The sequence below is a fragment of the Mesoplodon densirostris genome, chromosome 10 (assembly GCF_025265405.1).
Source record: "Mesoplodon densirostris isolate mMesDen1 chromosome 10, mMesDen1 primary haplotype, whole genome shotgun sequence".
Classification (NCBI taxonomy): Eukaryota; Metazoa; Chordata; class Mammalia; order Artiodactyla; family Ziphiidae; genus Mesoplodon; species Mesoplodon densirostris.
This window is the reverse complement of record NC_082670.1, coordinates 110,100,718-110,123,854: the sequence shown is the minus strand read 5'-3', so window position 1 is coordinate 110,123,854 and position 23,137 is coordinate 110,100,718. Positions and strand designations below refer to the sequence as shown.

Sequence of the window (23,137 nt, the reverse complement as noted above, 5' to 3'; positions counted from 1 at the left end):
GCCAGTCCCGTAAGCGCCGGCGCTTCGGAGCCCCCTCCCGCCATGGGCAGCGCCGAGAGCAGCGAGGGCCGAAGGGCGTCCTTCGGGATGGACCAGGAGGAGCGGGTCCGGGTGCTGCAGGGCATCCGGGTGAGCGGGCGGCCGGCGGGCGGGCGTGGAGGCGTCTGCCGTCGCTCGCCGCGAGAGGGCCGCGAGTTCGGAGGGCGCCGCAGGCCTGGCCTCCTCAGGGTGGGAGGACGGACGGAGACCGGGGGGCGGGGCCTCGTTACCTGGACCCCTGCCCGGGTGCGCCTTGGACGTTTGATCCTGTGCCCTCGCCGCCCGCGGACGCACAAGCGTGTACGAGGACAACGAGCCGCCCCCCAACCCTTGGGTTCCGGAGCCGCGCTGCTGACCTGACTGACCACCTCCCGTGCCAGTCCCCCCAAGCCCCCGCTCCCTGTTCGCTGGCCTCAGGGCCTCCTTGTCCCTCGAGGTGGCGGCCTGCTCGGCTCGCGATCTCCTCACGGGTTGTGTTCGCGCCCCCAGTTTGCCTTATATCCGCTCTTGCGTTCTTGTAGTTCAGGTCTCACGTGAGGGTCCTTCCCTGACCATTCAGTCCAGAGTGCCTTCCCATCCCCGCGGTCGCACACTGGTTTTTGTCGTAGCGCTCGCTCATCTCCATTTGAAACTTCTGTTGATGCTTTACTTCTTTGTGTGTTTCCGAGCGCAGTGTAAGCTGCTTGAGGCCAAGGCTCTTGTGTGACTGCAGACTCTATCCCCAGACTCTAGAGGAAGAATAAAAGCAGCTCACGTTTGAGTGCTTAGTGGGGGCCGTGGGTTGTGCTAACCCTTGACGGGTACCCTGTCATTTAATTCTCAACAGTTCTCTGACAGGTCGGATTCTGTTTGCCCATTTTATGGATGGAGGACAGGCGAGGCATTGAGACATGAAGTACTTACCCAGGGTCATCTAGGTAACAAGCCAGCGAGCTGGGATTGCGCTCAGCGGGACTCCAGGGACTGTTCATTTTGTGCTCTGCTTCCTGCTGCACCTCTGCCTTGCACGTAGTGGGTGCTTTGCAAACCATTGCTGAGTGATTACATGGACGAACCCCAGTGAAGCAGGCACCAAGTGTCCGTGGAATGCACAGAGTCGGGCATAGGTGAATTAGTTAATTAGGGAGCTGGCTCAGAAAAGGACATCAGGGCACTTCCCTGGCGGTCCAGTGATTAAGACTCTGCACTTCCACTGCAGGGGGCAAGGGTTCGATCCCTGGTTGGGGAAGTTCCACATGCCACGTGGTGTGGCCAAAAAGGAAAAAAAAAAAAAAGGACATCAGGAGGTCTGACTTCTGGATAGTTGCTCATTAGCTGTGTGACCTGGGGTGAACAACTTATCTTCGGAGTCTCAATCACCACATCTTTTAAAAAACGGGGGCAGGCTGTGATAATCCTAGGTGCTGCCTTGGCTAAGATGATGTGTGTGCACCTGTTTAGAAAAAGTACAGAGTGTTTTGTGGGAGCCTCTATTCTTAGCATGCCTACTTAGCATATTTGGTACTTGCGAGGTGTTATCCAGTCTTGACCTGGCTTGGGGCAAAGTCAAAATGGAGAGAAGACGGCTCCGCTCACGTTGGAAGGCGAGAGGCAGAAGCCGAGTCAGAATTTAGAAAGACGCCCCAAGCTCCGTGTGGGCGCTCTCCCAGTGCTGGCACCTGCTTTGGAGAGTGTTGGGAAGTTCAGTCAGTCAGAGGCTCCTAAGGGAACGTCTTTTTTTTTTTTTTTTTTTTTAACATCTTTATTAGAGTATAATTGCTTTACAGTGGTGGGAACGTCTTCTCAGTGGACACAGGAGCATCATCTCTTTTGGGTTTTATATCAGACAGGCACATTTTATTTCTAGTTCTTTTAGCAGTTCTGCAAAGTACAAAATTCTCTGTAGAAATGGAGACTCAGGCTTAGAGAGGTTAAGGAGTTTGTCTAAGGTGTTACTTCCGGGACTTTAACCCAGATCTTTTTGGGTACAAGAAATAGCCTTTTCTCACGGCTCCAACCTCCCCTGCATGCTCCCAGTGATATGCAAGGCAGTGTGAAAATTCTGTGACAGCCTCTAGCTGTCCTGACAGGGTGCTGGTGCCATGCTTCGTTCTACCAGAGATTGTTAAAACTAGAGGAAGCTTTGGGCAAACTCATCAGAGAGAATAAAGAACTTGTCTAGAGGCGTGCAGCTGGGGGCACCGCCCCATGCTCCGAGACCCCTCCCTCCCTTCCTTCCTTCCTTCCAGCCTTCCTTCCATCCACTCCTGTGCCTGATTTGAGAGAGGGAGACCAGAGAAAGGAGGTGATGGCAGTGCAGTGTTTGGTGTAAGGTTTTTCCTGCTAGCAAAGTGACTCGAGGGTTGGGAAGTCCCCCTTGTCTTTTTTTTTTTTGATGTTGGGGGTAGGAGTTTATTAATTAATTTATTTTTGCTGTGTTGGGTCTTCGTTTCTGTGCGAGGGCTTTCTCTAGTTGTGGCAGGCGGGGGCCACTCTTCATCACGGTGCGCGGGCCTCTCACTATCTCGGCGTCTCTTGTTGCGGAGCACAGGCTCCAGACGCGCAGGCTCAGTAGTTGTGGCTCACGGGCCCAGTTGCTCCGCGGCATGTGGGATACTCCCAGACCAGGGCTCGAACCCGTGTCCCCTGCATTAGCAGGCAGATTCTCAACCACTGCACCACCAGGGAAGCCCCCCCTTGTCTTTAAGCAGGTGAGTGAAAATCACTAGAAAAGATCATTGGATGACCCAAACGAGAAGTTAATTTAATAGAAGGTATAGGAGGTGTGTGCCAAAGAAGAACATCTGCCCGCTCCTTCAGAGGAAGTTAAATATTCTTTTTTTGTTTTTTAAATAAATTTATTTATTTATTTATTTATGGCTGCATTGGGTCTTTGTTACTGCGTACGGGCTTTCTCTAGTTGTGGAGAGCGGGGGCTATTCTTCGTTGCGGTGCATGGACTTCTCATTGCAGTGGCTTCTCTTGATGCAGAGCATGGTTTCTAGGTGCACTGGCTTCGGTAGTTGTGGCTCATGGGCTCCAGAGCACAGAGTCAGTAGTTGTGGCGCACGGGCTTAGTTGCAACGCGGCATGTGGGATATTCCCGGACCAGGGATCGAACCCATGACCTCAGCATTGGCAGGCGGATTCTTAACCACTGTGCCACCAATGAAGTCTGAAAGTTAAATATTCTTAAAGACCTCTTGTATTTAATCCCCCCGACCTGGTCCTGGAAAGCATTCTAGTTTCCTTAAAATTAAATGCCAGGACGTTGCTAGTTTGCACATTCATTTGCATAAATTTACATAGTTCAAGCCCTAATTCCAAGGAAGGTAAAAGAAATTTAATTAATGCAAAAAGCTGCAATTATATTCACCTCTGTTTTTCAGAGCAAGCATGTGTGAAATACGTAAAGATTTCATTTCAACCAGTGTGTTTCATCTCATCCTCCGGTAAGAGGAGGTACACACATGGCCACAACATTCCGTGTGTGACTGTCCACTCTGCCCCTGCACAACCATCTTTGGTGACTCAGCTGAAGTTGGTCGCATGTCAACATGCAGACCCCTCGCTGTCCTCCAGCCTTTGCCTCTTCCAAGCACTCGGCTCCCTCTCCCCTTCCCAGGTCGCTTCCCAAGGCTGCTGCTCTGGCTGTGTCCCCAGGCTCGTTTCTCCCTCAGGGTTATACCACCTTTACCATCATTCAGTGCCACGGGAGGCAAGTCTGGACCACTGCTGAAGGGAAGATCTCGGAGGAGGTCGTGGGACACAAGGGACAGCTCCCCGGGTGCCCACACCAGAGAGGCCACGTGTCCCCGACGTGTGGGTACCGCTTCACCGCCACCTCAGCAAGTGCTCACTGTGAACTGGGCCTGGCCTGGCAGAGACCACAGGGGACAATGCACAGGGCCCTGCGTCATGGAAACCTCATCCCAGGAGGGGGAACTGACCAAAAGAGAGAAGACGCAGAAGAATAGGAAAGCATTGCAAGTGCTGTGAAGAAAACAAAAAGGATGCGAAGAGTGAGGGGGCTTCCTGCGCAGGTGGGCTGGTCAGACAGTGCTGCTCGGAGGAGGTGACGGTGACAACAGGCCTGGGCCAGCGGGGAGAGGCTTCTCTGCTCTGGGCTGAGTGGTTTCAGGGCACCGTGTCGCCTGGTCCCCAGGCTGACCTTGTGAGCCTTCATCCCCATGCAGAGGTGAGGAAGCAGGTTCAAGGAGGTGAAGGAACCCCCGGTCACAGCGAGTTGGTGGTAGAGCTGGAAGCTCAAACTCTCCGGCTCCATAGCCTGTGTGCCTGGCGGCCACACAGAGGTTGGGATGGTGGAGCAAGTTGGCCAGGTGATGAGGCTAGACGGGTGATGCAGGGCTGTTCACACGTTTCTCTGGAGGCAACATTGTGGTTCTCTATTCAGGGGTGGAGCTTTGGAAAGATTTTATCTGATGATAGTGACTTTAAAAAATGGCTTTATTGAAATGTATTTTACATGTAAAATTCACCATTTCAGGGATTTTTTAAAGCAAATTTTCAGAGTTGCTGTAAAATTTTTAAAGCAATTTACAGAGTTGAGCACAGTGGGATTTTAGAACATTTATGAGACCTAAAAAGTTCCCTTGTACCTGTTTGCAGTCGCTCCCCACTCCCACTCCCACTCCCAGCCCCAGGTAACCACTAAGCCTTCTGCCTCTGTGTTGTTTGCCTTTTCTGGACATTTCATGGAAATACATCACACATCGTTCATGTCTAGTTCCCTTCACTTAGCACAATGTTCTTGGGGTTGGCTCCTCGAGGTTGTGGTATGTATTAGGAGTTCTTTTTTATTGCCGAATACCACCTCATTGTATGGATACTGTGCTTTGTTTATTCAGTCAAACTGATGGATATTTGAGTTGTTTCCAGTTCTTGACTATTATGAATAATGCTGCTGTGAACATTTGTACCTAAGGTTTTTTTTGTGGACATTTGTTTTCATTTCTCTTGGATAGATAAGTAAGAGTAGAATTGATGGGTCGTTCTGTTTATGACCTTGGTGAATTATTAGGTTTAACTTTTTGAGAAACTGCCAAACTGTTTTCTAAAGTGGCTGTACCATTTTACATCCCCCTCAGCAGTGTATGAGGGTTCCAGTTTCTCCATACCCTCACCAACGCTTGTTATCATCTTTTTGACTATAGCAATTCTAGTGAGTGTGAAGTGGTATCTCACTGTGGTTTGAATTTGTGTTTCCCTAATAACTATTCACGTTGAATGTTTTTTCATGGCTTATTTGCTGCCCAGATATATTTGTTTTTGGTGAAATGTGTATTCAAATCTTTTGCCCACTTTTAATAGCTTTTGATGGGGTTGTTTGTCCTTTTTATTGAGTTATAAGCCCTTTTTTCATATTATGATTTGCAGATATTTTCTCCCAATCTGTGGCTTGTCTTTTCATTTTCTTCATGGTGTCTCTGAAGTGCAAACATTTGTAATTTTGATGAAGTTTAACTTATTTTTTTCTTTTAGTGATTGGGCTTTGGCATCATATCCCAATAATCTTTGCCTAACCCAAGGCTATAGAAATTTTCTCATATGTTTTCATCTAAGAGTTTTGGCTTTTATACTTAAGTCTGTGATCCATTTTTAGTTAATTTTTGTGTATTATGTGAAGTAAGGCTCTAAATCGGGTTGGCAAATCACTCTGCCATTTTAGGGTGAAAGCAGCCATAGGCAATATGTAAATGAATGGGTGTGGCTATGTTCCAGTAAAACTTTATTTATAAAATCAAGTGTTGGGTTGGATTTGGCTCGAGCACTAGAGCTTGTTGAACTCTGCTCTAAATCCATCTTTTTTTGCTTGAAATATTTAATTTTCTCAAACTACATTTGTTGAAAAGACTGTCCTTTCCCCGTTTGAATTACCTTGGGACCTTGGTGAACATCAATTGTTCATAAACATAAGTGTTTAGGGTTTATTTCTTGACTGCAATTCTGTTGAGAATTCCATTGATCTGTATGCTATGTGTCTGTCTTTTTGCCAGTACAACACTATCATGCTTATTGAAGCTTTGTGGGAAGTTTCAAAATTGGGAAGTATAAGACTCCAGTTTTGTTCTTTTTTTCAAGACCGTTTGGCTGTTTTAAGTCGTTTGCACTTCCACATACATTTTAAGATCAATTTGTCAACTTCTGTAAAATGCCTGTTGGGCTTTCGATGGGGTTTGTATTGAATCTGTAAGATTACTTTGGCGAGAATTGCCATTTTAACAATATGAAGTCTTCCAATATGTGAATATGAAATCTCTTTTTCATTGTTTAGATCTTTTAAAGTTTTTCTCAGTAGCATTTTATACTTTCAGTGCACAAGTCTTGCATTTCTTTAAAAATTATTCCCAAGTGTTTTATTCTTTTTGATGCTAGTATGAATGGAATTGTTTCCTTAATTTCATTTGTGGATTCTTCACTGCTAGCATGTGGAAATACAGTTGATTTTTGTATAGTGATCTTGTGTCCTGCAATCTTGCTGAACTCATTTTTTAGTTCTAGTAAGGTTTTTTGTCTATGTGTATTCCTTAGGATTTTATATAGGTAGGGTCATGGTGTCTGCAAAAGAAGACAGTTTTACTTCTTCCTTTCCAGTCTGGATGCCCTTTCTTTCTTTTTCTTCCCTTGTTGCATTGGCTAGCATCTCCAGTACAGTATTGAGCAGAAGTGGTGAGAGTGCATGTCCTTGCCTTGCTGCTGCATTCAGGGAGAAAACATTCCATCTTCCACCATAGAGTATGTTAGCTCTAGGTTTTTCATAGTTGCTCTTTATCAGATTGATGATTTTATCTTTTAATATTCTCCATCACCTCTTCCTCTCGGTCCTTATATCCTGTTTTTCTTCTGTAAGCTCATGGAGGGCAGAGACTGCTCTTACTTATTTGCTCCTGGATTATTAGTAGGTGCCTGTTGGATTACGTGCTTGGATGGACGACTTGTTGATTGTTTTTATGCACGCTGGTGATCTGCAGCCTGAGAATCTTACCTTACTGCTTTTTACTCTTCCGAGGCTTTGATACAAACTTGCTCCGCACGTGTGCAGCAAACTTCCTTTTATACCTTGCCATTGCCCAGTGACATGCACCTCGAATGTCTCAGTGTGATATGTGATCGTGTCGCTTTACCTCCCATCTTCCGTCTTAGCTCACTGCTGAGGGTTAGTGTGGAGAACAAGAGATCCCAGAGGGCCTGGCCTGGAGCCCTGACTCTCAGAGGGCTATGTCTCCCTCCTTACGTGCAGGCCAGGGCCGCTGTCAGTGCAGGTGCCTTGACAGACGTGGCCACGAGTCCTCCTCACTCTTCCCCTGCTCAGCGCTCTACCTGGCTGACTGTCTAGTGAGTGCCATGGATGGGCCCCAACAGGAAATGCCAACTCACAAAGCCAGGAGTCGGATGGCCCAGTTCTCCCCAGCTTTTCTGTGAGCTCACATCTGCGTCTGGGGGTGCCGGTTCCAGGGCTGGGCACTTTCCAGGTGGGTTCTCCTTGATGCTCCCAAAACACCACGTCTCCCCCTACTGAGGAAACAAAGGAGCCGATTACGTAGGGAAGCAAAGCACTTTTGGTCCCTCCACCTGGCCCACAGCTGCTGAGGGTGAGGGTCGTCCTAAAGATGGGGCAGTGCCCTCATCGCTCAGCTCGGGGCTCTCAGACTCACGTGCACAGGGACAGCTGGGGCTTCTCTGAAATCCTGTACATTTCCTCTGGGTAGCACTGCAGCGTAACCAGTGATGACATTTACCTGGTGTGACAGCTCAGGTGACTCTAGGGTGTGTCTCTCATGTAAGGTGAAACTCCATCCTGATACCTGTGACTGTGCACACTGCAGTGTTGAAGGTCTTTCTGTGTCAAGGATAAGCCGTAAAGTAATGTAAACGTAAGGAGGGTTGTTGACTTTGGCTCCTGCTAGGTTCATCTCGGGTCCACTCCCTCGCTGGGAGGCCTTGGACCCCGTGGGCTCCACCCTGGAGGGAGGTCACCACGTGTCTTCCACAGCAGCCCTGGTCTCCGGGATCCCACCTGCCGTCTCTGCAGAGCGGTGCCTGCTTCCGCCCTCTTGCCCTCCTGCACTCCACCCGGCCATCTCTTTTGTCCTCATTTGTGAGCTGTTGACCTCCGGGTTTTAAACACCCAGACCACAGGTGTCCCCATGCTGCTGGCCGTGTCCCCCTGCAAGTCTCCTGGGCGCCTGTGCTTCACTGCATCCCCCGCTGCCTCTCCCACTCTCCCTGTTCCTGACGTGTGAAGGTCCATCCAGCGGGTCCTCACGCAGGAAGCTGATCCCACGTGCCCTTTTTGTCTGCATCTAATGACGACTCTTGTGTCTTCCCTTCCGGCTGCTTCTGTTTTATCCTGTCCTCTTTACCCTCAGGAGCTCTTGGTCTCAGGCAGGCCCGTCCCACCTTCCCCTTGCCCAGCTGGTAAGTTGTTCTTTCTCCCAGCACGCTTGCCTGCTACAAATCTGTACTTCCTGGTGCTAGCAGGGTCATGTGTTTTCAAAAGGTACATTTTACTTTTGAGCAGCCCTCAGGCAGGGGGGATAAGATCCAGGCAGTCCCAGTGGGGGTCCCTCCCTTCCGGGCCCAGCGGCCTTGCTCTCAGAGATGGCCCCCCGGCTGGTGGTGTCAGTGATCGTTCAGGGTTAAAGCTGAGGTGCGACCCGCTTACTTCCCACCCATACACGCTTCCCGCTGTCTCCAGGTTCAATGCAGATTCCTGGGCCTGGCTCCCGAGGCCCTCTGTGTGCTGGTGCCACCTTCTCCTGTCGCCGCCCGTCCCTCGGGGAGGACACGTGCTGCCGTGCTGTTTCGAGCTGTGCCCCTCTGTCTGCAGGGCTCTCTCTCCCTTCCTTGGCTAAATTCCTCCTCGGCCTTGCGACCCGTTCAGGGGTTCCCTCTGTGCTGCTGCTGGTCACCGTCCTGGGTGGGGGGAGCTCTGCCCCATGAGCAGGACCTCGTCTCCTAGTCTGTGGCCCCAGCATGTGACCCGGAACCGGGCTCAAGTCAGCAAGATCCTCGTAGGTTTAAGCTACTGGCTCCATATTTCTTGGATGAAACCATCAGCCCAGAGACCTTGTGGTATTAATCGACAACATTTAAAACTTGGAGCCTTTACATCAATTCAATTTTTAGTTTTTTGGTGGGAAAAGAATTGAAAGTCTGGTCCACATTTCCAGGTGGCGACCCTTGGCTGGGCTATGAAGTAGCCACCCTCTCTGGGGCTTTGCTGTCTCCTGTCCTCGCCACGTTGTCCTGGCACTGCTGCTTTGCTGCCAGGCCCGCCTCTTTTGTTTTTGTCACCTGCCTGGCCCCTTGCGCGTTGGTGGTTGCCACCTTTTTGGGGGGCCTCCAGGACTCTTCTCATCCAGATACTCGGATTTAAATCTGTGGATCTAATTTCAGCTCACAGAAAACTGAAGGACTAGCCAACAAAATCTCCACAGCAACGGCCGCAGGCAAAGTAGAGGAATCTTCTTAGAGTCACAGGAGGGCAGCGCCTCCCCGGGTCAGGTGTCTGGGCCCCAGGGGCCGCTGACAGACCCACCTCGTCTGGAACCTGCCGGTGCTCAGCCTGCATGGGGCAGCCGTGGGCCAGGAAGGGCGAGAGCAGCAGGCTGCGCTCAGCGGGTGCTCGGAAGGCGGCGCGTGAGTGGCCGCAGCGGTGGCCGTGCAGGCCTAGCTGGCTGCTGACCTGGGCCAGCGCCTTCTGCCCCCCTCCCCGCATGAGGACGTGAGGATGGTCCCCTGGTGACCACCAGAGCCTTCCTTGACGCAAAGAACAGTGCTTGGGAATCAGCCTCCACCTTGCGGCTTCTCAAACGTGTCTAGATGAGCAGTGTTCTCAGACGAGAAAGGTGTTGATTTTCGTACTGCCGTTTCACTAATTTAAGTAGGCTGTCTGTTTTGTGCACACATGCGTGCCGCCCCTTCCACCTCCTACCCCGGGCTCACTAAAGCACCATACGTGGCAGGAAAGGTGATTGGCAGATCTTGTTCTTCTTGGATCGGCCCTCCTGTGTGCCCGGTGACGTGTCCCCTCGCCACGGAGCGGCTCCGCGTGGCTGCCAGCACTGAGCGTCCTCTCAGGGGCCCGGCTTTGGCTCCTGTCTTGGCCCCTGCACTTAGGACCCTCTGTGATCTTGGCTGAGTTGTGTCACCTCCCGGTGCTCACTCCTTCGTCTGTGAAATGTGGCGGGCTCGGCTGGGAGCCTGGCAGGTGGAGGTGCTCGCGTACCCGGGCTGGGCTGTTTGCGTCACTGTTTTTCCGTGGGAGGCCCTGGCACCCGCTGGGTTGAGTCTCTCCCGCAGCCCTGAGCTCCGTCGCCCCTTCCGGAGTGTGGGGACATTTCACCCTCTCTCCAGTCTGCCTGCCCCAGCACTCGATTCCTAATTTCTTGCTCCAGATTTGCCACTCCCCGTGTAACGTGTCTGTTTCCCGTGGATCGGAGCTGCTGGGACAGACTCAGCACCCGTGCACACAGAGCGGTTCCGGGCTCAGGGAGGACGCGCCCTCTCCAGCGAGCGGCTGTCACCTGCCCCCATCCGTTCCTTTAAGGCTGCAGAATGCACCTTACGTTTACATGCCGGCTGTTCCCAACTCCTCGTGAATCCTTTCAGGCTCCCTAAGCCTCCATGACGAGCACGCCTCCCCTTTTCATGTAGGAACGAGGTCACGCTGGGTGGACGGTGCTGCAGGCCCCTCCGTGCGCTGCCCGTGCGTCCAGGTGCCGGGCTGCTTCACCGTGTGCTCCCCTCACCCCGCAGCGTCCTCTTCCTCCTGCCTCTGGTCCTCTGCGGGCTCAGCCCCTCTTCCTGCCTTGCCGACTGTCCTGTCTGCTCCCAGCGGCCCGCGGCCTCTCTCCCCTGTCGTCCGGGCCCTCGGCGAGCGGAACCCTGGGCTTCTGTGGGTGCTGCCCCTCTGTGCCCATGCCCTTCCGCTCTGGAAGCCCTCAGCCCACGTCCTCTGTGTGCCCGTGTTACCCCTGTCTGACCGCGGGCCTCTGAGGACGAGGTTCTCGCTGCCGTGTCTACACTCCGCTGCACCAGTGCGGTCACGGCCCCGGGCCTGCGGTCAGTGTTACCTGGTCCGTGTGTTTGACGAGTACTGGAGCAGCTCAGTGTGCTGGGCGCTGAAGACACAGCAAGAGCCAGACAATCCCCACTGCCCCGGAACCTGTGTCCTGGTGGGAGTGACGAGAAGCACGTGCCCTGGAGGGTGTTTTGTGAGGAGGGGTGGGAGGGGGGCACAGAGCCTCGGAGAAGAGGGAGGCCGGGGAAGGGAGAAGGGGCCGCGGGGCCACGACCTCTCTGGTTGTCAGGGCACGCAGGAAGGGTGTCTGTGGCCAAGAGGCTGGGACCCGGCTGGGGTGGTTCGGCTTCCAGCAAGCTCGGCTCTCGTCCCTTCCCAGCCCTGCCCGCCTGCCTACGAGGCTGCTGAGTGGTGGCACCTCGTTTTCTCCCGTCCTGGGGGCGAGCCAGGGGAGCAGCCATGGCCCCACGGCGGGCTTAGCCCTGGAGGAGGAGCTGGGCAGCCTGTCCTGCAGCTCGCAGCCCAGGGCCAGTGCGCTGGCGTCCACGCTGCTGCCAGGGGGACAGGCCATCATGCTGGCTGTCAACGCCGGCAGGGTGTGGCTCTGTGGTGACTGTGACCAGGCTGTTCCCCTCCGTTGGGTCGGGGGCTGTGCTCACTCCCGCCACCTCTCCAGCGTCCAGAAATGGGTGAGGCCGTGGCGCTTTGAAAGCAGAGCCTTCTCCCCAGCCTTTTGCTCGTGGGGCGGCCATGCTACTTGCAGGCCCAACTGGTTGACAAGGAAACGCTTTGGGAACTTGCCCTGAACTCAGTTGCCCTTGGGCGAGGGAAGCGATTTGGTCACAGTCCTGGGGGGTTAGGTCTGCAGCCACGGCACTTGTGTCAGGGGAGAACCCCTTCCCGGGCTCCGCGTGGTTGGCGTGACTTGTGCAGGTGCCAGCGCCGGGCACCACAGTGGTGGCGGGGGAAGTCCGCCTGCTCAGCGTCCCCGCGTTACTCCAGCCTGAGGGCAGGTCCACGTTTGAGCCCCAGGATGTCAGCCTTGGAGGGCGCTTTGAACAGTCCGCCCAGTTAAATTTTGTGCAGCTTGCGGAGGAGGGAAAAGGCCTGCCAAGGTCACGGGGCTGCACGTGGGACGGAACGGCCAGTCACAGTGCTCAGCGGCGGTCCCTAACCATCCTTGCTGTTGACTGGTTCTTGTGTTTTTACGCACCCGGCGTGTGGCTGGTGTGGACGTAAGGCTGTTGGTACGCGGCCTGCCTTTCACGTGAGAGCCGGTAGTGGTGGTTTGCTCTGTGCCAGCCGCCCTGTGCGGCTCACCCCGTGTGGTCCTCACGAGTTGTTTCCATGACACAGACAAATACGCTGACTCAGACAAGGAGTCCCCTGCCCGGGGTCACACAGCTAGTAAGTTGCTTAGTTTGGATTCAAACCCAGGCCCATCTGACCCCGAGTACTAATTCCTGAGCTGTGTGGCAGCCAGTCCAGCCTGGGGGGCCCCGTTTCCAGGTGCTGAACGGGAAGCTCCGGGAAGGTGAGGCAAGGGGTCGGGGACACACAGCTGGGTGTGGGTGGGCTCCTCTTTCCCTGCACTGCGCTGGGTGGGGCCCTCCATCCGCTGACTACACGGGACTCCATGTGGCCGGCTGTGACGGCCCAGTGACCAGTGGGCCCGTGGCACCAAGTTCCCAGACCCGTTTGGCTCTGGGGGCCTCCACTGCAGTTCTGTTGGTGCAGGGAGCACTGCCCAGATGGTGTTTACACACTACTGTGTGTGTGTATATTTGTTGATTAAAAATATTACTGTATTTTGTAGCAACATTAAAAAATATTATAAATTTCCTGCTAGCGAGAAGCTTGCCAGTGTTTTCCTTAACCCCTCACTCACCAGGTGGTGCGGCTTGGTGGGTGCACCCCCCCCCCCGCCCCGGGGCCAGGACTAGGAAATCAGAGCCCGATTCCCCTGTGCAGAACCCCCCGTAGCTTCCCTCGCCCTTGGGTCACATTTGGGCTTGGGATCTCGGTCTGCCTCTCCGGCCTGGTCATCTGGTCCAGCCTCCTCCTCACACACGCCTTTGTCAGACCCTTGGACAGGCCAGACTCGGCCCCTCTCAGAGGCTTTGCACTCATCCTCCCCTCTGCTCGGAACGAGATCCTTTTTTCTTGGATCTCAAGATGTGGTTGTGGCGGGGCCTCCTCCCTCCAGGGCGGTGGTCTCCTGTTAGTGCCATCTCCTCTGAGGGGTCTTCCTGCCACCCATGTGCACCCGGCCCTGCCAGACTGTATTTTGTTCTTTCTCAGCACTTAACACTAACATGCTTCACAGATTTTAAAGACACATATTTTGGAAATAGAGATCCCCTGTAATACTGATAGGTAGAAAATCCGCCTCTTACCCCTCACCATTAGTCCCTGTTTCCTCCTTCCCCCAAACCCGAGGCAACCAATCTAGTTTCTGTCTCTAGAGATTTGTCTGTTCTGGACGTTTCACATATGTGGGGTTATACAGTATGCGGCCTTTTGTGTCTGGCTTCCTTCACTGAGCAAGATGGTTGTAGGTTCGTCCTGGTGTGGCCTGTGTTGGTAGTTCATCCCTTTTTATGGCTAATATTCCATTATTTTTATTCACCTACCTGTCCGTTGATGGATATTTGGGTTGTTTCCACCTTTGGCCATTACAGATAATGCTGATGTGAATGTGCACGTGCAAATCGCTGTGAATGTGTATTTGCATTTCTCTTGAGTGGGTACCCGGGAGTGGAATTGCTGGGCCTAATGGTGACTCTGTATTGAACTTTTGAGGAACTTCCAGACTGTTTTCCACTGTGGCTGCACCATTTATTTGCCACCAGCAGTGTGTTAGGGTTCCAGCTTCTCCAGGTCCTTACCAATACTTGTTACTATCTGACTTCTTGATTATAGACATTCTAGTGCATGTGAAGTGGTATCTCATTGTGGTTTGGATTTGCATTTCTCTCATGACTAAGGATATTGCGCATCTTTTCGTTTGCTTATTGGCCATTTGTGTATCTTCTTTGGAGAAATGACTATTCTGATTCTTTGCCCATTTTAAAATTCGGTTATTTTTCTTTGTATTATTGGGTTCTGGGAGTTCTTTGTATATTCTAGATACATGTCCCTTGTCAGATATATGATTTGCAGATTCTGTGGGTTGTCTTTTCAGCTTACTTGACTGTGTCTTTTGAAAAACAAAACTCTAATTTTGATGAAGTTCAGTATATGTTTTCTCTTTGATTGCTCATGCTGTTGGTGGCCTACAAATTCACTGCCAAAGCCAGGGTCAAAAAGATTTACACCTGTGTTTCCTTCCAAGAGTTTCATTGTTTTAACTCCTGCATTTAGGTCTCTGATCCCTTTTGAGTCGGATTTTGTATATGGTGTGAAGTAGGGGTCTAACTTCATCCTTTTGCACATGAGTGTCCAGCTCTCCCAGCACCATTTGTTGAAGAGACTATTCTTTCCCCATTAAATGGTCCTGGCACCCTTGTCAGTCAGTTGAGCACAGATATGTAGGTTTATTTCCGGGTTCTCAATTCTCTTCCACTGCTGTGTATGTTTGGTCTTCTCTTGTTCTCTAATCATTAATCAGCTATTTGATTTGTATCTGTCTTAAATACTAGAGGGACTCAATTATTATTATTATAATCTTTACTTGCTAAAAGAAATGTTCACGGTAAAAAACTGAAACACAGAAGTGCTGAAAGTGAACGTCCTGGCCCGGCTGCTCCTACCCTGTGTGCAGGACATGCCCCAGGACATCCGGTGCGTGCTCTGAGTGGGTGCGTACATGGGGAATGCGTGTGTGCCAAGGTCAACGTGTATATGTCGCAGGTCTGCGTCTTTATAATTGTGTGTCTGTTTTACAGAGTCGAGATACAAAGTGTCCTCTGACGCTCACGGGTCAGCGGTGGCATCCTTCCGTGGCAGGCACATGTCTTAGCTGTCCTTTCTCGACAGTTCTGTGGTGTTTCATAGGAGACGCACCTTCATTTCTCTAACCACTGCCTGTCGTTGCTGTTATGTTGTTTCCTTTTCCCGTGCGAGTCCAGTGCTGCTGTGCGCACGTGGGAGCACCTGGATCCCTGAGGGGGAGCTGCTGAGGGTAGACATTGTCCTCAAGGCATCTCAGCGTCTCCCCTCACTGTGCTTTGTGATGCCTTTTGCACATACTGGGCACTTAATAAATATTTATTGATGTAAACTCTTAGGGGTTGTTATTCTGGATTCATCCCTCGCTGGCTGTTTCATTTCAGTCAAGTGTTTTATGACACCCTCTTACCCATTTCACTTCCTCTATAATGAGGGAAAGATTTGATTATCCGGTCGTCGCTGGGGGAGCCAGGGTGAGATGAGTCAGGCCGTGCTGGATTTTCTGCTGTGACTGTGGCCCTGCTGGGACTCAGACGGGAGGGAGAGGTGGCCCCAGCCTTCAGGGTATTTACAGACCATTAGATGAGGCCGGTAGAACGCGAGGCACTTCCTAACAGGTGCGCCTGTTGTAACAGGGAAAGGATTGGGAGAAATGGGCCTTACCTTGGGTGCTGTCTGGAAGAGCCCACCGTAGAGGGACCCTGGGACGCCCACAGGGAAGGGTGAGGTTTGCACAGCCGGAGGCGTCCACCCTCTGTACAGGGTGGCGCTGCAGTGGTTCTCAGCAGAATGGGTTCAGGGCAGGTGAGAAGAAGGGGAACTCGGGGTCCCCTGAGTGTGTGGGAGCAGAAGGTGCAGCCGGGAGGCCAGCGGGGGACACGCTGTGGCCCGTGGAGCCCAGGCTGGGCGTGGCGTTGACCTGGCGGGTGCCAGGCCAGCACGAGAGGTTTCTGTGTGGACTTCCTTACGTTACTGGAGTCGGTGTTGCACAGTTAGTCTGCTCAGAAATCTGGGGCGTGGGTAGAGGGGAGTCTTCACTTCCAGAGGGTTCTGTCATTTAACTGTTCCCCTCAATGCTTCCCACAGCTGTCTGAAAACGTGGTCAACCGCATGAAAGATCCCGGCCAGCCGTCCAGAGTGGGGCCGCTGACCCCCCCAGCTGCTGCCCTTGTCGCCTCTGAAGGCCGGGAAAAAGGTAGGCCGGGGTGGCCGTTCTGGGCGGGGACAGGGTGGATGCTCCTCCCGGAGATGGGCTGCTGGCTGAGCCCGGGGGCGGTGCATGATGTGAGCGCTTCCCACAAGAGAGGGGCCCCCGAACCGGGTGCTGTCCTGTTCAAGGACTGCAGCGCTGTGTAGTCGGAGCCTCTGTGACCATGACCAGGGCCGGAAGTTCCCCACTGTTCCAGCTTCTCCGCACGTAAGCAGTGAGTGGGTGATCTTGGCGCCAGCCCCAGAGCTCTGACCTGCCCTCACGCTCCGGGGTCCTGGCCCAGCTCCTGGGACGGTCCTCGTGGGGCTTCCAGGAGGGTCGCCACCCCGTGCCCCCGGCTCCTTCCCCAGCTCGCTGCGGAGCTGCTGCCTGAGCTGGGCTGGAAGCGCTTTTGTTCCCCACTGTCGTGTCCGTCACAGGTGAAGAAACCTGTGCTTTTCTCCAAGTGACTCCTATTGACAAACACAAAGGAACAATAGAGTTTGAGTGGAGAATGTATGGTGCAGAAATATTAAGATACTACAAACAAGAAAAGTCCTCGTGGCAGCTGATTAATGAGAAGAGCTCGTTGATGAGAATCTGGGTCCGCCTGCTGTAACCTGAGGTGTGAGTTGTACGCTGACGGGCTGGGAGGGGCCTGGCCGTGCGGGGCACGGATGCCGTCCCGACCCACAGTGAGTGACCGCGGCCTCACGTTGGAGCTGTCTTCTCCGCCCATCGGCCCCGTTTGGGTGCAAGCACGTAGGAGGCCGCAACCTCCTGTCCACCCGGCATGTCCTGAGTGCCGGCCAGGGATGCGGTCATGAGACGTGCGCTGGCACATGCAGGCAGGGAGACAGGGACCCTCCCCCAACGCAGCCCAGCTCCCGTCAGGAGCCGGGTGTGCAACCCTGTGGCTTACAGTGTCACACGACAGTGTGACACGCAGCAGAAGCCCACAGAAGACGCCCTCGTCCTTTTCCAGGGGGTCATCCTCACCGGCTCTCCAGCTGGCTGGAGAGAGGGTTGAAGAGGCCTAACGTGCGTGAGTGAGCTGTAGAAAGGGGAGACGCAGAAGGGACGAAGAGGGCAAAAATGGCTGGAATATGTCAGGCCACGTCAGTTTCAGCCTTGGAAGAGAAAAGAAGCATTTGTTTCAGTCTTGCTACGTTCGAGCAGTTTAAAAAGCAAGAAGAGTGGTTCATCTATCATTCAGTTTTGGTTTAACAAAGTATTTTGCTGTTTGAGGATGAGTGAGCTTTGAGGTTCTGAAGGCTGGATTTGTCAGCATGGGCGGAATGCCCTGAAGTGGACTAATTTTAAAACACTTTTACTTTTAACATCCAGTGTTTGCTTTTACTTTAGTCATAGAACAAGATTAGAAAAAGAAGTTAAAATTAAACCCTTGTGCCAAACCATACCCCAAATGCGTGTCACAGGAAGCCACAGATTGAACTGGGAGAGGTGAATTCATGAAGATAGAGTGGCAGGTAGCCTCTTAACCCTGTATCAGGCGAAGAGACCTTAAAAGAAGAGGAAGAGTGGGGACTGTGACTGTAACAATTAGAGACAGTTTAGAAGAAATAAATGAACAAAGAGTGACAAACCAGGGAAGTAGAACCAACAGGGAGTGAGCGGTGTTCATATGTATGCAGTCCTTGAAGCCCTCTGATGGCTGCATGGAGAATGTGTACAAACGGTCAGAGAGGTGACGAGAGTCCCAGCTCCACGGAGGGTTGACACACTCGAACCTGCAGGCTGCCACGGAGCGTGGGCGCGGGGGTCCAGCCACGGGCTCTGTGGTGGGTGCACACGTTACTTTTGTAATCGTGAAAAAGGAAAACTGTATAGAAAGGAGAAATAAACGTGATAGACCTCATGTCACTAGAGTTGTTGTAAGTCAGGCCCTAAGCCCAGGGAGCGTTCACATCAGATCCACACCAGGCAGCGGTGCCTCCTGCACATTCCCGGCCGAGGACCTGGTGCGGCCCCGAGGGCTGCCCTCCCCGGCCTAGTGCGCCTGCCCGGCCTTCCGGGAGAGGCGTGGGCCTGGGTGAGTCCCAGGGTGCTGCGCGCGGTGAGGGGCCTTCCAGAGGGGCTGAGCCCCCCAGCCTCTGAGGTCAGCAGCTGAAAAGGTCTTGGGAGAAGCACGCCCTCCCGTCTTCCTCCCAAAGCCTGGTTCTCCGGCCGGGTCTCATGTGGCCCGAGTGGCTGAGCGTGGAGGCCTGCGATGGGGTGGAGGACATGTGGCCAAGGCCTCAGCGGAATGGGGACGCTGAAGCCTGGGGTGGTGGGGAGGAACAGAACCTCAGTGTCCCTGTGCGGTGGGAGAGGAGAGTGAATTGGGTTTGCTCGGGGATCCCCACGTTCTTGGCCATGGGAAGGTAGACCTACTGCGACACCTTAAAGGGCCCAGTGATACTAGAGGTGAAGCAGATGAAAGGTTACATAGATGTCCTTAAGTGGGGCGTTGGCCACATTCAGGATCAGAACCCTACAGAAAGGGGTCTAAGAGAATCCAGGCGCGAGGAGTCTCCCCCCACGGCCCCCGCCCTGCCAAGCCAGCCGACACCCCAGGGCTGTGCTTTCAGCTCGGACAGAGCAGAGCTTCTCTCAGCCAGTCTGGCCTCTGGGGAAGGTGACCTGGATTCCCAGTGGCCGCAGAGGGAGGAAGGGGGACTTGGATCACCGCACTCAGGTGTCCTCGCTGACCCAGCGACCAAGCCGTCCTATGCAGGAGACGGGCAGAGGGGCCTTCGGGCCACCCCCCTCCTGACCACAGAGTAGGGCTGTGTTCTGTGTCTGCCTGGGGCACATCCATCCATGGGGTGACGTCCTGGGCCCTTTCCTGGGTGCCACTATGCCTCTGTCCGTCCATGGGTTGCTGCTGATGGACTGACCTTTTCTTCTCCCCCTTTGCAGAGTCTAAGTCGCCCAGGCCGGAGAGTGGCGGTGGCCGGCGGCCCTCGGGGGTGGAGGTAGATCTCCGCGAGAGGTAAGCCGAGGACCCACTCACCCCAGCCCTGCACCCCGGCCCAATGCGCCTTCCTCACCGGGTACCTTCTCCTCCTAAAGGCCAGAGTGTTTGCGTCACAAATGCCATCTTATTTAGGTGGGATGCCAAGCCTGTGACTTAGGTGGCACTAATCCCAGTGTTTAGATGAAGACACTCCCGGGTGTGGGAGGGCCAGGACTAAATGGCCCAGTGGCTGCACTTCTAGCCTGGTGCACGCGCTGTGTTTGCAGGAGTTGCCTCCATGGACTGGCTCCAGGGTGCGGCTGGCCTCTCCCAGCACAGCCCACAGCCCGAGAGCTTCCCTGCCCCGTGGGCTGGTAGGCCAGTGGCTGGGCCCAGAGGTCCCCAGAGTGCACCATGAGTCTCCAGGCCTCAGGGAAGGCGGAGCTGAGCACCCCTCTCCCTGGGGTGTGGTCTGCAGGGCCCGCCGTGGAGTTGTCACAGCGCTGACTCGGTAAGCTGTCGGCTGGTACTGAGGGACCTCGTCTGCAGCCTCCAGGCTGTGGCCTCTGTAACAGGGACTCGGAGTTAGCTTAGGGGCCCCCGGTCAACCACGGCTGGACAGCTCCCTCTGTAGGTCAGCCCACCCATGGCTGTTCCGTGGTCAGGGGTTAAGACCCTACCTTCTGAGAATTTCCAGTCCTTAATCCCAAGAGGCCTCCCAAAAATAAATAACCAGAACCTTTTTAAAAAAATGCTTTTAAACATTTTAAAAACATGGAAGTAACACATGCTAATGGAAGACTTAGGATAATATATATGAAAGGAAAAAAACCGCCCATAGATTCATCATCCCTTGTTAATATTTTGGACTATTTCTTTCAAATGTCTTCTTTCCTCTAGTTTAGGGTTATTTTTTCAAAGTCATGTAAAATTTTGTATCTTGCTGTTTTCACCAGTCTTCTAATTATCTTCCATTTGTTACGCCTCGTCATAAGCATTTTTATTGCTGAAGGTGCTGTATGTGGATGCTCAGTTTGAAAGCAGCGCATGGCCCGGTGGACAGTGTGGCGCTGAGGGCCTCACGTCTGTCACGTGCCCCCAGGCCGACCTGCTGCGGCCCTTTCACTGTGTGCCTTTTCTACACCCTAATAAATAACAGTTCTGAGAGCATCTCAGGGCCGGTAACTTTTTTTTCTCTCTAGGATGATTTTATCAGGAAGACTGGAAACAGGTCCAAGGATAGGGGCGCGTTCAGGGTGGAGAGTTGAATGTTCAAAAGCAAGGCTGCAAATAAAAACAAAAAAACCCCCCAAAAACCCCAAAACCCCCCCAAAAAAGCAAGGCTGCTGCTTCTGAACCTTCCCACCCGCAGGTGGGGGAGGTGGGCTCCCCCCCCGGCCCTCGCCCCTCTAAAGGAGCTGCTCAGTGAGGGTTGATCCCGTGCCCCGAGGATCTCTCATTTGGGTTCGGCTGTCTGGTTCCTCACCTGGTTGTCAGGCCTCCTGCTCCCCATCTGTATTGTTCTGGCGGAGAAAGTGTCACACTGTCCCTGCACACGCCACTCCCAGGGGACTGGGGTCACTGGTGCCTGACCCTCTCTGGCGGCGGCCGCAGCGTTCCACCAGCCTTCACGTCCCTGGCCCCTGGCAGATGAAGCGAGCTGCGTCTGCATCTACGCCTCCTGTCTCTCCCTGGCCCAGGTGTGACAGGGAGCAGGCCGTGGTCCAGGACGGGCTGCTCCAGGTGACGACGAGGGACACAGAGGCAGCTACCAAGCCCCAGAGCGCGTCCCTGCGGCAGGGCGAGGGCGGCATGGACCCGGAGACGCATTGGTCCGCCCAGCTGGTGAGTGTGGGTCCCTGGCCGGCCTCCTGGCTCAGTGGCTCTGGGAAGCAGAGCTTGGCCCTGGAACCTGATGGGTCTGAAGTCCCAGCTTCTCCTCTGTGGAAAGGGTGTCTTTCTAGGGACCAGGAGCGGGGGTTCTTAGAGCCCCGGCTGTGTCATTGATTTGCTTTGTGGCCTGTGGCCTCAGGTCTGCACAGTGAGAGCTGGATCACTGGGTGCTGGGTCCCGGAGCCTCATAGGTGTCAGCGCCGTGAGGACATGTGTTCCAGGAGGGCGCAGAGGGAGAGTACTGTGGGCGTGGGGCCGTGCAACAAGCCAGGAACAGGAGGAGAGGTCACCCGGGGTGCGGAGCCGAGCTGTCTGCCCACTGGCTGGGGCGCATCCTCTAGCCCCAGGGAGCAGCTCGGACCGTCCTGGTGGTCATGCTCGGGCTTGCCTGCGGCTCGAGAGGAGGCGGTGAGTCCGGGGCCCAGCACTGCTGGCAGATCGCAGAAGCACACCGCGTTGGCTGTTGCCATTCTGGGTACATTTAACTGATGGGAGGTGCCATCAGGGTCTTTGTGCTGTGGGTGCAGGCTGCGTGTCACAGCAAGAGAGGTCACAGTGCCCCAGGGGCCACCACGCCATCGCGGCCCGCGTACCGGTCACGCTCGGCAGCAGCAGGAGGGTGTTCCGGAAGCCACAGCGCAAGTGCTCTGACATCCCTCTGCCTGGACGGCGCGGGCCTGTGGCTGGGCCATCCCTCGGCACAGGGAACCGGGAGGGCTTCGTTGGCTGCAGCTGGGGCTCTCTTCTAATCACGTTTGCGGGGAGATGAGGGTGGGCATCCAGAGAGAACTAGGACTGCCAGGAAGTATTAATTCTCTCAGTGGTGGAGTGTGGGGTGTTCCCACGCATCCAAGGAATTCTCGACACCAGCCGCGTGTCCTGCAGTTCAGCTCAGCTGTGACACTGTCTACCCGAGGTGGCATCAGATCCCCAAGTTATGGGCTCAGTCCCGCAAGTCTGCCCGCCCCCCAACTTCAGATGCCAGTTGAAGCCAGGTTGTCACGTGCGCTTCTGACCCACCAGCTGTAGATGAGAGGTTCCCACGGCCCCCTCCTCAGGTTTGGTTAACTTGCTAGAGCAGCTCAGAGAACTCAGAGGAACACTTTACTTACTGGATCGTAGGCTTCTGATAACAGGTGTGCCTCAGGAGCAGCCAGATGGAAGAGACGCGCCGGGAGGGTGTGGGGAAGGGTCCCGAGCTTCCACGCCCTCCCCGCACCCCCACCCAGCCTCCACGCCTCCCCATCCTGGGCACTCTCTGAAACGGCCCCTTCAGGGTTTCTATGGAGGGTTCCTTACGCGGGCGCGATTGACTGCATCGCGGCCACTGGTGACGGATTCCACCTCCCGCCCCCCTCCCCTCCCGGAAGGTCAGGGGCTGGGACCCACGTTCCAGGCCTCTGATCCCACGGTGGCTCCACGGGCATCCAGCCCCATCCTTGGGTGGTTTCCCAGAGTCACGTCATCAACATAAGGAAAGACACCTTCATCCCTCTCAGCAGAGGAAATTCATTCCAAGGGTTTTAGGAGCTCTGTGCCAGGAACAGTGGACAAAGACCAAATACGTCTTTCTCGTTATAAATCATGCTGTCATGGCCAGGAATGGGGTGGAGAACAGCTGTAGCAGCATCTGACACCACGTGCTCCAGAGGCCATGGCCGGGACACCAGGAGCGGCTCACCGAGCTCCACAGCAGGAAGCTGGACGGTGTGAGGGCACCACTTGGACGCCCCCTCCCAGGAGGGAGGGCCTCTACCCAGATGTGCAGATCAGGCAGCAGGCATGTGGGACACGCAGGTTGACCTGGACCCTCGGGAAATAGCAACAATGTAGGATCCTCGCCCCTGGGAAACTTTCAGTCTAGTGCGAAGACAGACTTGAACCAAAAACTGAAAACGGCCAAACTGTTACAGTGAATGTGAGACGGAGGCAAAGAGGATATGCCTGGGATGCAGAGGCCGTGGTGTCGGCCGAGGGAGCAGCTGGGCTGAGCCGGGCGGGCGTGAGACGGCACTGGGCGTGGTGAGGATGAGCGAGCCGCGTGCACGCACCGCAGGAGGCCGTGGACCAGCAGCCTGCCCAGTGACGCCGAAACTGAGACGGAGCCCCAGGAGCTGTAGGGATGGGTGCTGTACTCTGA

At 54.2% G+C, this 23,137-nt stretch overlaps 1 protein-coding gene across 1 annotated transcript in view; it reads left to right on the top strand.

Annotated features, from left to right (window-relative positions):
* The first annotated feature begins 13 nt into the window (after positions 1 to 13).
* The window catches only part of CHCHD6 (coiled-coil-helix-coiled-coil-helix domain containing 6), a 133,042-nt gene continuing 109,918 nt past the window's right edge, over positions 14 to 23,137 (top strand). The window contains exons 1-4 of the mRNA XM_060109995.1: positions 14 to 129; positions 16,043 to 16,151; positions 19,068 to 19,140; positions 20,805 to 20,949. Coding sequence (XP_059965978.1) covers positions 43 to 129; positions 16,043 to 16,151; positions 19,068 to 19,140; positions 20,805 to 20,949 — 414 coding nt within the window. The 5' untranslated portion in view covers positions 14 to 42. The remainder of the gene's footprint in view (positions 130 to 16,042; positions 16,152 to 19,067; positions 19,141 to 20,804; positions 20,950 to 23,137) is intronic.